Source organism: Ictalurus furcatus, chromosome 1 (genome assembly GCF_023375685.1).
Source record: "Ictalurus furcatus strain D&B chromosome 1, Billie_1.0, whole genome shotgun sequence".
NCBI classification, from domain to species: domain Eukaryota; kingdom Metazoa; phylum Chordata; class Actinopteri; order Siluriformes; family Ictaluridae; genus Ictalurus; species Ictalurus furcatus.
The window spans coordinates 18346229-18361978 of NC_071255.1; the positions used below are offsets into that span (position 1 = coordinate 18346229).

Genomic DNA, 15750 nt, shown 5'->3' on the forward strand with positions numbered 1-15750 from the left:
CTCTCTCTCTCTCTCTCTCTCTCTCTCTCTCTCTCTCTCACACACACACACACAAACACACACAGTTGTAATACTCCCTTAATAAGCCCTATATGAACAAGTGAACCTAAAAAGTGTTGTGTTGCCATAAAGTAAAACCCTACAAGGCAAGACATTTGGTGTAACTCAGTCCTAAATAAATTAATGGAAGACAGACATAAGGATTTCTTTACTTACTTACTTACTTACTACATTTTAATCCCTTAAAATAACATTTCCAAGATATTTGTGAATCATTTTTTATTTGCACTCTTTAACCTGATTTGTCATCTGATATTTGCAGGCTGATCCCAAGTCTACTTTCTAATCTACTTGGGGGGGAGGGGGGGGGCACACGAATCTTTGTCTGAAATAAAAACAGGTATTTTTCATGTTATATTTGCGAACAAACAGTTGTGTCAAAGTTCAGCGTCGTAAAGTGCTGAGTATGGCTGAATCCCAACTGGTTTCCGGCTCTGTATAGGAGTGCACTAGTAGAGGGCGTTGAATAATGGCTCACGCGCATGCTGCTTAGTAGACTACATATTCAATAACGAGTGATTTGGGATGCAGCTTGGATACGAGTTGGTTGTTGTGAGCCAACGTTCAGTGTGACGTCAGAGGTCAAGTGCTTCTCAGAATATGGCTGACGGCACGGAGGCGCCTCTGTGGTTAGGGTAAGAGCGGTTTAGTTGCTTCACGTTGTATCGTTTCTGATATCCTTATAAACTAAGGAATGTGTGGTGAGTGATTATTTTTAATCACATGTCGTGTTTCCTGCGGGATATATAATCGCTCTGTTTTTAGTAGTAGTAGTAGTAGTAGTAGTTACATGGTTAGCTAGCAGACTTGCTGGTTATCAGCTGTCTGATTCTAAATAGCCTCATACACCCTATATTGATTAACTCCATACGGTCTGAAGTGATGGTGTCTACACGGTATGTAGTGCACTACGTGTTAATTAGGAAGCCAATTGTCTACTGAGCTAGTCGCTGAATTAATAAACTGCCTTGCATTTGTTTTGTTAAAACTGTGTATGTGTACATTCATTACGCTTTGCTACACGTAGTTTAGACTTTAAGTGCAAATAACTGACTTTATGATATGACATTTTTAAAGCTAGCTTCTATTAAATCATTAACAGCACAAAATACTAAAAAAAACAAACAAACAACTACCTCACATTGTCTTGGCTTCAGACTTGTACAGCGTGCTCTGGTGTTTCTGCGTATTCATACGCTTTTCTACAGTGTTGTCAAATTCCTGGACGCAACTCTGAGGTAAATACTGAACTTCATAGGTGCATGTTGTCAAAGCTTTTGCTTGGTGGGCTAGTGCAGTGGTTCCCAAACTTTTCCAGGGCAAGGCCCCCCAAATGGCATTAAAATTTGGCCGAGGCCCCCCTTTTGCAAGATGTCTTTAAAACACATTAAAAATACAGACTTCTGAATATATTCTCCTTTTTATTAATAATTACATCTTGACTTTACATTACATTAGGAATTGATTGTGTGTGTCTGAGAGTCTGAGAATGACAAAGAGAAAACATACATTTTAGGGATGCACCGAATGTTCGGCAACCGAAATTATTCGGCCAAAAATAGCAAAAAAAAGCATTTTCGGTGTTTGGCTGAATAAGTGAAAAGGCCGAATAAATTTGACCGAACAATGACATGTTTGATGATGCGACAAAATAGCCTAGCAACCAGAGTGAGACGCGCGAATGTCACGACCTCGATGAGGGGGCGCGCGCGCACGCATGCATGAGCTACGTGCCCTTCAGATGTTTACTGTGGACAGTGCGTGGACATGCGTTTGTTTTGTTTCTGTTCCGGAGTATTCTGTCACTTCGCGAGACGTAAGGGAGTAGAGTACGGAAGCAGGTAAAGACGTATTTATTTAATGGCAGGCAGACAAATCCAAGTCGTAATCCAAAAAACGTAGTCAAGACAGGCAAAGGGTCGGGCAATCGGCAAACAGGCATAAACGGGGCAAAGCAGGAATCAGAGTCGCGGTCACAGAAAACAGGGTCAAAACAAGAAACATGAACTAGTACTATGGACTGGGAGTGGAAAAACCAGCGGGGACTAAATGAACTAATCTATAGTTTAAACTAACTAAATCTATCAAGGACCATAACAACGTATCTAACTATACTATATCTACTATAATACTCCGCGAGTTGTACAGGGACGCGAGCGGTGTATATCCCCAATATAATCGGCCGTATATAGAACCATTTTTGCACTCTTGTCAATGCACTTTTTAATGCACTTTTTGTTGTAGGCTACAGTTTGTTTCTTTCAGTAGTCAGTTATAGGCCTAACACTGGCTAGTCAAGGGGGGCTCAAAGATGACCACATCAAAATATTTTTATTTTACTCATTTATTTATTTAAAGTTATATTGCGCCTTGTTGGTAGCCTATACCTGATGGAATGAAAAAAAATTGTTCAGTGTTAAATAAATATTTTGAAATTGTAGTTTTTGTAATTGATTTTTTTCTTTGAAAAGCTAGACAAAATAGTAAAAAGCACATTTTGACTATTTAATTTATGCAATGGTGAAAAAAATGGCAAAATAAATGGAAAAAACACGGTAAAAAACGTGTTCGGTCTTCAGCTTTCGGCCAAGTTTTTCATTATATTCGGTTTCGGCTTCAGCCAAGAATTTTCATTTCGGTGCATCCCTAATACATTTATTTATTTTTCACACCAAATTGTTGAGGCCCCCCGGGCGCCCCCTGGCGGCCCCCACTTTGAAAACCACTGGGCTAGTGCATGCCCTCATGTAGTCCTGCTTCACACTGAGTCTTGTCATTCCACACTAGTACATGTCCACGTTGGCGCCTGTGTCAGAGCCTGTCTCAGAGCCTGTCTTCCTGCACAAGATGGACTGTGATCCATAACCTCATTCTGATAAGATCTAGTCCAGTCATTGATACTGACTAAAGATCATCCCTATCTTGGGCATTGTTTCATTCTGGTGTGTGTTGGCATCTTTGGCATTTGGCCGTTTTGTTAAGCTTAAATGTACACTACCGGTCCAAAGTTTAGACACACTCATTCATTTACCCCCCACATTTTAGAATAATAATAAAGTCATCAAAACTCTGGAGTAACACAAATGGAACTATGGGAATTATGTTGTGATAAAAAAAATCCCAAATAAATCTAAATAATTTAATATTTTAGCATCTTCAAAGTAGATCCCCTTTTAGCCTAGAATTTCCAGAAATGTATTCCTGGCATTTTCTCAACCGATTTGTTGAGGAATCTCCCAGAGATGCTTTTTAAACAGCATTAAAGGAGTTCACACCGATAATGGACACTTATTGGCTGCTTTTCAGAATATTTCACTCCAAGTCATCTGTTTAAAAAAATATATTTTTTTGTAAATAAAATATTTGTTTTCTAATGAAAGAAATTAATGTCAGCACAGTTATATTTATGTCTACAACACCGATTTCACACATTTAACCATACATCTTCAGATCAAAAGGTTTTTAAGGTCATGAGAAACATTTCAGTCGAGTGTCTCTAAACTTTTGACCTGTGTGTGTGTGTGGTCCTGTAAAATATCTGAATGCTGTTCTGTAAGCTTTGCTAAAGCAATATTCCTAAATGTTGCTGCAATCTGCAGCAAAGAAAGACTGAAAAGCAAAAAAAGTTCATATTAAAATGTTGCAGGTCGTGGGGCATCACCAACTGGCTGCCAGCATGGTGCCCGACATCTCAGTGCAAACTGGAAGAGGCAGAAGAGAGGATGCTGCACCGTGAGTGCTGACCCCTCTCTACACCCTCTCATCACCCTCTTGTCACCCTCTCATCTCACCACCCTCTCATCACTCTCTCATCTCACCACCCTCTCACGTTCCTCTCATCACTCTCTCATCTCACCACCCTCTCACGTTCCTCTCATCACTCTCTCATCTCATCACCCTCTCACCTTCCTCTCATCACTCTCTCATCTCACCACCCTCTCACCTTCCTCTCATCACTCTCTCATCTCACCACCCTCTCACCTTCCTCTCATCACTCTCTCATCTCACCACCCTCTCACCTTCCTCTCATCACTCTCTCATCTCACCACCCTCTCACCTTCCTCTCATCACTCTCTCATCTCACCACCCTCTCACCTTCCTCTCATCACTCTCTCATCTCACCACCCTCTCACCTTCCTCACAACACTCTCTCATCTCACCACCCTCTCACCTTCCTCTCATCACTCTCTCATCTCACCACCCTCTCACCTTCCTCTCATCACTCTCTCATCTCACCACCCTCTCACGTTCCTCTCATCACTCTCTCATCTCACCACCCTCTCACCTTCCTCTCATCACTCTCTCATCTCACCATCCTCTCGTCACCCTCTCATCTCACCACCGTCTCACCTTCCTCTCGTCACCCTCTCATCTCACCACCCTCTCACGTTCCTCTCGTCACTCTCTCATCTCACCACCCTCTCACCTTCCTCTCATCACTCTCTCATCTCACCACCCTCTCACCTTCCTCTCATCACTCTCTCATCTCACCACCCTCTCGTCACCCTCTCATCTCACCACCGTCTCACCTTCCTCTCGTCACTCTCTCATCTCACCACCCTCTCACCTTCCTCTCATCTCACCACCCTCTCACCTTCCTCTCATCACTCTCTCATCTCACCACCCTCTCGTCACCTGCTCATCTCACCACCGTCTCACCTTCCTCTCGTCACTCTCTCATCTCACCACCCTCTCGTCACCCTCTCATCTCACCACCCTCTCATCTTCCTCTCATCACTCTCTCATCTCACCACCCTCTCACCTTCCTCTCATCACCCTCTCATCTCACCACCCTCTCGTCACCCTCTCATCTCACCACCCTCTCGTCACTCTCTCATCTCACCACCCTCTCACCTTCCTCTCATCACTCTCTCATCTTACCACCCTTTCGTCACCCTCTCATCTCACCACCCTCTCACCTTCCTCTCATCACTCTCTCATCTCACCACCCTGTCATCACTCTCTCATCACCCTCTCATCTCATTACCCTCTCATCTAATCACCCACTAATTACCCTCTCATCTCATCACCTTCTCATCACCTTCTCATCTAATCACCCACTCATTACCCTCTCATCTCATCACCCTCTCATCTCTTCACCCACTCACCACTCTCATCACACAAAATAGTAAATTACTCAATATTAACTTCCCATGCTGTAAGCACAAGCAGTTCTATCCCGGGTTCTATATTTCCTGCATAGTCACATGCTTAAAAGGTGTTTAAAAAAACAAATCCTTACCTTATCTGACAACTTCTGTATCTTCCAGATGTTGAGTTCAGAGCAATAATAAAAATGAAATTATTTGTGTGTGCCAGATAGTGAGAAGTGCTGTGACTGGTTTGTGAGCCGTGCAGTTGCCAGTGATGTGGAAACTTTGTTCGTGGCAAAATATAACCTACAAGTGATCTTATGAGACTATTAGCTCCCCCTCCCTCCACGGCTGTCCATGAAGAAACAGTAGTCTGCATTTAATGCCACTGATAATGTGCATATTATATTTAATTGGGTAATGTTATGTTGTATCATTATAGTGATTATAGTGCAATTGTGCACTTATTTTTGACCAGCTTAAAAAAAAAATCCTGGCAAGAGATTTAGCTTGTGCTACCCACATATATTGGATGTACTCTAAAAGCATAATCTTGGATTATCTTACATGTACTGACTACATATGACCAATTAAGCAAGTCTAAACATAGACCACTTCTCCTTATTTGAATCTTTCACTCTCTGACTTTTACATCTATTAGCCATCCAGAGCAAGTTCTCCAAGCAGTTTGTCAACATCTCCGGTGACAACAAGCTATGGACGCTGGTGTTCAATGATGGCGTGGAATGCAAGACTCCTCTGGTGCTGCTGCATGGCTTTGGCGGTGGAGTGGGTCTCTGGGCTATGAACCTGGATGCTCTGTCCCAGCAGAGGCCTGTGTATGCTCTTGACCTGCTCGGCTTTGGTCAGAGTAGCAGGCCTCATTTCAGCACCGATGCCCAGGAGGCCGAAACGCAGTTTGTGGAGTCCATCGAAGAGTGGAGGGAAAAACTAGGCCTGGAGAGTGTAATCCTGCTGGGCCACAACTTGGGAGGATACCTGGCAACCGCATACTCACTTAAATACCCTTCCAGGTTTGCAGTTAAGATTCATTATGTCACTTTGTGTTATCTCTCGCTGATAATTGGTCTCATTTATCAATCCTTAGTTGTGAGTAAGACGATTAAGCGTTCTTTTAACCCAAACCAAACCAAAATTCCTGACAAATGTACAAGTTTCAGTAACACTGCTTTCTCTTCTTACTCGTGTGTGTATGTTGAATAATGGCAATCGCCCATAAATTACAAAGCGTGTTCACAGCAGAGCTGACGTTTAGTGACGCCCACAAAACTCACAAAGAGCTGAAAACGATGAAATAACCACTGAACTGTGAAATTGCAGCATGTGTTAAATCTTACAGCAATGCACCTTTATACAGTGCACCACATCGGCGCCTCCTTTTAAGGGTGCCATTTCTTTTGTCCTAATTGAATGGTTAGTCATATTTGTTTTAATTCATGGATTTGTTTTGGTTTGATCGCTTTCAAATCATTACTATGAAATCCACTGATTTTCACAAAATTTCCATTCAATTTGTGTGCGAGTTTGAAATAAATGAACTCTTTAAAGCCAACAGCATAATCCACGTAGAAAATTGCAGTAACTCACACCTACTTAAGTCTGTCAGTCAAAGTTCACATTAGTAGTCTCCTACACAAATTCACACACTCGGAATCTCCCGTAAGATACAAACTAGTTTTTCCCAAAGTAGCTGGATTTTTATGGATGCCACGTTTCTTGTGTAAATGCTCCTCTGACCGATTTACGAATACGGTCATTTATATCCAGTTTGATAAATTAGGCCTAGTATGCAATATCTTGCAAAGAACATAGCATGGTGTTATCCAGTTAAAAAAAAAAAAAAGATCCTCCTTTTGGAAAAAAACTGAGTTTTTGAGTAATCAATAAATGTCAGGTGAAATTAAACTTGCTGTTCTATTTATTGCACTTTTAAACTTTCTCTCTTGCTGTGATGCTGTAGGTGTAATTAAGGTGTTGAGTTTATTCTCAAAGCAAGGTTATTTTTCACGTCTTTCTTGCACTCTTTTCTTTAGAAGATACTGACCCATAACCTCAGTGTTTAATAAAATGTAATTGTGTTTCAGATACCACTCCATTTGTCCTGTTTTTGCTATGTTTTTTTTTTTAATAGTTCATACTTTGGTTTTCCTAATATACTTTATATAATACTAACTTTGCTAATATCAGGAGTATGCAAATACATTAAAGCATTTTTAACATTTTATGAGAAATTAATGGATTGATGCACATAATTTTTATGTAGCAATGTTGGCCATGAGAATTATTCAGTATTCACTCTGTGATTTTCATTGTGTATAACAGCTCTCTGGCCAAATTCAGATTATACTATGATGGTTGAATTTCATCGGTGAAGGTAATATAAGTTGTCTTATGTTTATTTTACGTTATTCAGAGTAAAACATCTGATCCTGGTGGAACCATGGGGTTTTCCAGAGTGTCCAGAGGCTGGGGAACAGGACAGACCCTTTCCTGTGTGGATTAAAGTCCTCGGAGCCATCCTAAGCCCCTTCAACCCACTGGCTGGCCTTCGCCTTGCAGGGCCGCTTGGTAGGTTAAGACTTTTTTCACAACTAGACGAAGCATTTTCTGAGAATTAATACATTTACAAGGAGGTACGTTATTATCTCAGGATGAAAAAAAACATGGCGCTCTGTTTGCCACGTGTTAGCCACAGTATAAGGGCTTTGACCACAGAGTTATTACAACGTTATAACAAACGGCCAATATTTTTGGCATTTTCATCTTAATGGTTTTTTAAAGATATTGAAAGAAAGAAAAGTCTGACTCATAATTATTGCACCTCAAGGAGTTGGTCACATGTGTAATAGGCTTGCTTACAGGCCTGCCAGCATTTACATGGTTTGTGTAGCCTCTTTAACACTTATCCACCATGTTAGCAGGTTGAATTTGGCGAAGCAAACCGTCACAAAACTCCACCTCCCTCATGCAAGGAGGTGTGGGCAGTATTAGCTGAAAAAGTGTCCTCAGATCCCGACTTTAAAAAAAATCTACCAGAAATAGTAGAGTATCCGGGTACCTTTGCAGATGCACTCAAACAGCACAGTAGAACAGTAGAGTGCTCAGGCACCTGGAGAAAAGAGATCCTTCTCATCTGTTTTACTTAAGATGTAGACACTAGTTTCCATGTATGCTTTTTTATTAACTGCTGTATGTAACATATTTTTCATAGATTAAGAAAAAACTTGCATGTAAACTTTTCTAGCGTCTTCAACTGAAACAGACAAGCGGTAGCTCCCCCCCCCCCCCCCAAGTTTTAGCTATGCCGTGTATATATATATAAAATAAAATGTGTGTGTATATATAATATCAATCACTGTGGCTTAGTGGTTAGCACGTTCGCCTCACACCTCCAGGGTTGGAGGTTCGATTCCCACCCTGTGTGTGCGGAGTTTGCAGGAGTTTGCATGTTCTCCCCGTGCTACTCCGGTTTCCTCCCCCAGTCCAAAGACATGCATGGTAGGCTGATTGGCATGTGTCCGTAGTGTATGAATGGGTGTGTGAATGTGTATGTGAATGTGCCCTGCAATGGATTGGCACCCTATCCAGGGTGTACCCCGCCTTGCTTCCTGGGATAGGCTTCAGGTTCCCCGTGACCCTGAAGGAAGGATAAGCGGTATACAGGATGGATGGATGGATGGATGGATGTGTGTGTGTGTGTGTGTGTGTATATGTGTGTGTGTGTATATATATATATATATATATATATATATATATATATATATATATATATATATATATATATATATATATATATATAATATATATAATATATGCGTACTCCAGTTCTCTACCTCTACCTAGTAATTTGTGAAAGGAATATTAAAACGCTACAGTGTTTTTACACCCCCACCCCCTCCTCAGCTTGACTACACGTTATTCCTCTTTGATATTGGTGGTTCTGCTGATTATGTATGCTGTTGTGTGTCTAAATTTGTTTTGCACATTAGTTGAAATGTTATTTTACAGTATGCCATTTTCTCACCATGTAGGTCCAGGTCTAGTGCAGATTGTGCGACCTGACTTTAAAAAGAAATATTCTGCCATGTTTAATGACAGCACAGTCCCAGAGTACATCTACCATCTTAATGTCCAAAGCCCAAGGTGCATTTATTTATTTAGCTCTTTATTTACGTACGTGTTTAACCTGTTTCTCTTTCTTGCTCTCAGGTATTACCAGTTACTGTTGATGTTTGTCATTAGTTTCAGATGAAATCTGTTGCTTTATGTTTTTATTTTTTGTAATAATAAATCATATTTATAATATATTTCACTCAATAGTACTTGGTCTGATATGGCTGCACTAATAAACTACTAATAACTGATTTTAAAAATTATTTGTAGTGGGGAAACAGCTTTCAAAAACATGACCATCTCATACGGCTGGGCCAAGCGGCCCATGCTGCAGCGCATTGGCCTGATTCACTGTGACATTCCCATTACCGTGATCTATGGGTCACGCTCCAGCATAGATGGCCACTCCGGCAATTCAATCAAAGAAATGAGGCCAAATTCCCACGTGGAGCTAATCGTGAGTTCTACATTAACCTTTCACTTTACACTGGGATTTATCAGGATTGTTTGTTAAGAGTTGACCTGAATCTAGGATTTCTGTTTGTTTGTTTTTTTTTGTGTAAGATTTGTGACACTTTTTTTTTTTTTTTTTTTTGCAAAAGTTGAAGATAGTAAAGTACTAATAAAAATGAGTTATCAGTTAAAGTGGCAGTATTTATATCAAGGCGGTGTTTAGTCACTTGGTGAAGCTTTAATGTCATTCTCAGAATATTTATTGTGATCTCTGACCTAGTAAACATTGTGGTTCTATGAAGTTATGATGAAATGGTCATATATATTCGTTCTCCTCTCACTCGTCTTGCGTCTGGTCTCTAGGCCATACGAGGAGCAGGACACTATGTATTTGCTGACCAACCCGAAGACTTCAACCACAGGGTACTCCATGTGTGTGAAACAGTGAGCTGAAGGGTGATGAGGAAGGACTGCCTTTTTTTTTTTTTAAATTAAACTCATTATATTCCCTCTTATATTATATACAGGCTTAAAGAGCTGGCCAGAGCACCTCTGTAAATCTGTATGTATTTACATGTCGCAGTGCAGCACTCATTACAGTGTGTCCTTCACCAGACCCGCATTTTGCACACTGTAGGTTTGCTGATAGCTGGAGTTTTTACAACTAACATTGTCATAGCTGTGCTCATTCAGGGATTACTGTACTGATTGATGTTTACTGCATTTTCAATCAATAATAGGAGCATATCTGCTAACCTATATAGTCACTGATAAATAGGTTTAACTGTGTGTGTGTGTGTGTGTGTGTGTGTGTGTGTGTGTGTATATATGTAAGGGGCAACAATGAGCAATAATTATTAGAGATGCACCAATACTAAATTTCTCAGCCGATACCGATAACCGATTGTTCGATGAGTGATATTGGCCGATACCGCTAGTTCTGCCTTTTATGTCTTCTTATAAATTAATAATAATTAATATCACAATTCTGAAGGAAATGCAAATAAAAACTTTATTCTCTCCATTTCAACAAGATTTCTTAACTTATTGAATGTTATTAATTCATATTAACATTGACTGAATTCTAAAAAAAACCTCCTGTTAGTCTCACACTCACTCACCACAAACAAAAGCATTTCTACTTCATCATTAACATCAAACTGGTAATATATAATATAAACCTTTTTATATATTAACAATAACTGGATATGAAAAATGCTACTCTACAAATATATTTTTCTGTGCTATATATATATATATATATATATATATATATATATATATATATATATATATATATATATATATATATTAGTATATACTTTTTTGTCAACTCATCTTTATTTAAATCTTTCAACGGTGTACTGGCGCTTTAATTCAGCGTGAGCAGCGTGGCTAAAAAATGACTCGACGCCAAAACTCCCGCTTCACTGCTGCTCACTTCTGGTGTAAAATTTTAGTGGTGCAGAGCTTACAAACTGCAGTTTTGTCGTCATTCCACACAAGAGACATCTTTATGCACAGCATGAAATCAATATGTTTTCCCACCCTCTTGTGATTGACAGGATATAATCGGCCCTGACCATCGGATGTTTTTAAACTATCTGCCAATGGCCCATAGCATGAAAATTAGCCTTTATCGGCTGATACATCGGTATCATTGGTGCATCTGTGTACTGTAGCATGTGCATTTTAAGTATTATGTGCCAATATGAAGGGTATAAATGGTATTCGAAATCATGCTATTAAAATTCAACTGGCTGTGGGAACAGTTGAATACAACTGAATCATTTCACTGATACTTGAACTGATAAAAAAGCAAATGTATCTCAGTGACGAGCACTATGTGTCCTGTACAAATTCAGCCAATATAAGACATTCTAATATTTAGGACATGTTGTCCCTTTGTACCTCATGACTAACATAACTTCTGCAACTATGAAACAGAAGCACTGTTCACTTTACACTTGAATGTTTTGTGCATCTATGAGCTGTGTTTTATTTTACTTCTGGTACACAACTGAGGTAGAGAGTTTTTGCAATGCAATGATTTATTTAATTCTCAAAGTATGTCTGTTTTATATATTTACTGATTAATTTGAATGTAACTGTTTAAATTCACTGCAATCATACAGTAATTACTGTACTAAATTCCCAGTAAATTAAGTCTTTAAAGATTGTCTGTGTGTGAAATTAATTTCATGGAGGAGGGTGTGTGTAGATACGTTTGTTTATTACTTATATAGTAATTGGTAGAATTATTTTCTACTCGTCCATATAGCTCAGAGGAGTTTGTGGTTTGTGTGTTAGACAGATCTGGATGATTGATTTCTGTGAAGGATAATAGGAGCTACAATATTTTACAAAAATTGCTGCTTGCCTCAGCATTCTTTCTATAATAAGTTATTTTAGTTGATTGTTGTGGACAGCTGTAAGGCTATAATCATGCAGTAAGGCTTTAATCAGTTTGAAGTACTACACTGTATACTAGCTTTCAGAGTTGAAGTTGAATCTCAGTCAGTATTCATCTTAAGAACGTATTGCTTAAGCATTGAGCATAGTGTCCTGAAATATACTTTCGCCTTGTCCTCTTTAGCTTAAGAGCAGGAATCTGAATTTTGTTTAATGTAACAAATGTCTTTTAGCCTTTTATTGCACTTTTATAAATATCACCCATTTTAGACAGAGGTATGCATTTCCTGCCCGTAGCCACAAGAGGGCACAATTCCACATTGCATGAGGATCCCTGGCCCTGTGCCTGCATCATGCAGTTAAGCCATGGAAATCATTATTGTGTGTGTTAGCCTCACACACTCAAAAATCTATTTGAGTAGTTAAGCCAGTTTGGGTTAGGAGATTAGGAAAATGTCATCAAAGTACAATGATAGCTTTGAATCACAGATGTTGCTGCAGTTATTTGATTTGATGTGCATGCTCTGTTATATAGTTGTATAGAACTACATAAGTATGTCACATGAAATGTACGCAGATACAGACAGCACCAGTTTTCCTAACCTGATGGGGGAGTCGCCAGAGACGAGACAGTCACGACAACGATGGCTGAATCTTGAATCCTTTTTCTCTTGCAGTGCAGTGGTATTACTGAGGAGATATGAATAACTCTCTCTCTCTCTCTCTCTCTCTCTCTCTCACACACACACACACACATAGGATGTGGGCAGATTGTAGTCCAAGAGTTCTGTATGATAGTAAATGGTAAGAATGAAGACTGTTGGATTTGTACTGCTAAACAGGTTTATATTAGAAGGGGGTTCACACAGTATCTGGACTGTTTTTAGCTGAAAAGTGTCAAAGAATCCAGGTCCATATCAGAAGCTGCAGAATGAGAGCTGTTTTAGACCGAGTGTCCCTGAGAGCCCTCTCCACTGCTGTGCACACTGCCACATATCTTTAACATGAGACGGTGTGAGTGGGTGTGTGAACAACAGAAAAACTGTGAATGTGTTATATGTGTATGTGCCTTTAGTGTTTCTTTTGTTTGATTTGTCCTGTGATCTCATCACAAATCACCTTTTGGCCTTTACACAGTAAAACATACAGATACATAATATTGTAGGTGTTTTAGCTGGTTAGTGTAGATTGCAGTGTGTGTTACAGCTTGGGTATGGAATGTAAAAGCGACAGGGTCGATGACTGAGAACTAGAGCCCTATGGGTTGTCTTGACATCAGGCCAGGGGAGGTCTCCACAGCCCTCAGCCGACCGAGCTCTTTCACGTTGCTAGGAGACCAGCCCAGCGCCTATATTAGATTTAATTTATTAAATTCCCCCTCACTCTGGTGATTTTTTGCAATCTCTCTCTCTCACTCCTCTCTCTGTGTCCCTGTCTGTTCCTATCTAGAGATAAGAGAAGCAGGCATGCACCGGCATTGCAGCACAACTCAACTGTTAGTGTATACATGTGCAGGTTTTCGGACAGTTGTGGAGTGTGACATGCAGATGACAGCACTGCACATACGGCATGTGTCATAATGACCTCATGTGTGCAGCACACTGTCATTGACCAGGCTGCTTTCTTTTCTTAAGTGGAAGAAGGTCAGTGACTTCCACTTTCAGGATTTTGTCTTCACTAAACTTAGTGTAAATGCCTAGCCCTTCATATTACCTAGCATAAATTCACAAAAGTTCACAATAGTGAATTAGTGCTGTGAATTACTGAATCAGATTTAGAGCAGGAAAACCATTAATCAGTAGGTAACTAGTCCTTTCTTGGCATTATTAATACCATGAGTTCAGGTATTATAGGACAATTGTTTAGAATTTTTTGCCTTTGGTGACCCATGTATTGGAAATTACTATACCTGTCAGTATTCTGTGACGTTATAAATTTCTGAAATCCTTTGTAATATTCTACTAATTATAGAAATAGACATTCATATACATGGACGTAAACAAGCGGTCTGCTATCTGTTCTGCCAGTTTTAATGTGCGCAGTCTGCAAGGTATTAATTTATCTTTACAGTCATGAAATCAGAAAGAGCTGCGGGTCTGAGTAATGCATTAGCAAGCAAGTAGAAGAGACTATGACCTCAACTCTCTCAGAGACCATACTCATCTTTGCATTATCTTCAAAAAAAAGTTGATGATGTCAGTTTAAAACAAGGTAGAAAGTTTATAATGAATGATGATGTGTTTGGAATTTAATCATGTTGGTAGAGAATGTTATCAGCATAGAAGCTAGAGGTTAATAATTTCACAGTTAAAGGTTCTGTATATTTATTTAGTTTTATATATATATATATATATATATATAAAACTATGGCTCTCTCTTATAAACATTATATACGCTTTGAAAAACTATTTGTACTCTGTTCAGGGAAGACTTTACCAAGAAAGAATTGGGGCTATGATGATCATTTTAAAACCAGTGTCTTCTAGAAAAGCATGCACCAATTTAGGAAAACATGTTTCAAAGAAAACTGTATTTACAATATTTCCATATGGTTAAACTCAAAATTGCTCATTTTCAGGATGGCCACCAAAGTGTGTGTGTGTGTGTGTGTGTGTGTGTATATATATATATATATATATATATATATATATATATAAGCTATTTAGAAGTTGAGCCTGCTGTAATCAGCACCACATTATCAGGCTCAGGTTGCATTAGTCTTCAAGTTCCTCTGTCAGAATAGATAATGGGGAAAAGTGTGTGTGCGTATGTGCATGAGCGATCGAGAGAGTAAAAGAAAAAACAGAATTCCCACTGATGATGTCTCCTGCCACTTCTGCACACCTACTTTACACAGTAACTGTCACAATTGATACATGAAAAACTATACAAGCCTTTTCTAGCTTGTGTATGTACACTAATTCTCACACACTTGGGTTTGCTGTGATGACTGTGAAACTGCTGACTGCTCAGGTGGGCCAAAAGTACAACAGTCGCCATGGTGACCAGAACCTGATGATTCCAGATGGTCCAACACTCAGCCGGGCTAAACCACAGTGCAGGGGAGTTAAGAGGGTTCAGATTTGTTTTAAAGCTTACACATACTGTACAGACCAGGCCAAATATTCACTTCGTATGAAGCAATGGATGAACGGTAGCCTGCCTGCTTTTGTGATAAGCCGAACTTTATCCGTGCTAGAAGTGCACAAAGCTCTAAAATTGCATATTAAGAGTAGCAGCGCTGTCGTATATGATTAATATGTAAATGAGAAGCACTGAGGCAGATTTGTGCCTCGTCTATTTTAAAGTAGCCTTCTCAGCAGGTTCCCATCTCTTTGCTTTTTCATTTAAAGTAGAGGGTTTGGGCCGAAATGCCGCCGTTTAGGCAGACAGCTCTGGCAGCCACTTCTGAATCTGAAGGAGTGCAAGTGTGTGAGAGATATGTACTGTGTGCATGTGTGTCTCTTCATCCTTCTGGCTTTGCTGACCCCACAGTATGAGGCAGATACTGATGTTTAGAGGTCCATCTCCCCTTGAATACCCCCGCTGACTGACATGACCTTAGATCTGTGTGTGTAAGTGTGTCTACACTTGCCAA

The 15750-nt window shown here is 39.7% G+C and overlaps 1 protein-coding gene across 3 annotated transcripts; it reads left to right on the forward strand.

Annotated features, from left to right (window-relative positions):
- The first annotated feature begins 643 nt into the window (after positions 1-643).
- abhd5a (abhydrolase domain containing 5a) lies at positions 644-11001 on the forward strand. 3 transcript variants are annotated; one of them, XM_053630591.1, is made up of 8 exons: positions 648-695; positions 1218-1298; positions 3707-3792; positions 5815-6187; positions 7588-7742; positions 9206-9317; positions 9558-9744; positions 10104-11001. In XM_053630591.1, the coding sequence occupies exons 1-8, from the start codon at positions 661-663 to the stop codon at positions 10191-10193; spliced, it is 1119 nt and encodes a 372-aa protein (XP_053486566.1). In that variant the 5' UTR covers positions 648-660; the 3' UTR covers positions 10194-11001. The 3 variants fall into 3 exon arrangements, with proteins under 3 accessions (XP_053486575.1, XP_053486566.1, XP_053486564.1); XM_053630600.1 differs by lacking the exon at positions 1218-1298 and having other exon boundaries at positions 644-695; XM_053630589.1 differs by having other exon boundaries at positions 656-1298.
- The last annotated feature ends 4749 nt before the right edge of the window (positions 11002-15750 follow it).

Bases quoted from the DNA above. Each gene is read 5' to 3' on its own strand.
- abhd5a (XM_053630589.1), top strand. From the start codon at position 1,123: ATGACATTTTTAAAGCTAGCTTCTATTAAATCATTAACAGCACAAAAT. The intron at 6,188-7,587 runs GTTTGCAGTTAA...TACGTTATTCAG, and splicing joins TCACTTAAATACCCTTCCAG to AGTAAAACATCTGATCCTGG. The intron at 7,743-9,205 runs GTAGGTTAAGAC...CTCACCATGTAG, and splicing joins TCGCCTTGCAGGGCCGCTTG to GTCCAGGTCTAGTGCAGATT.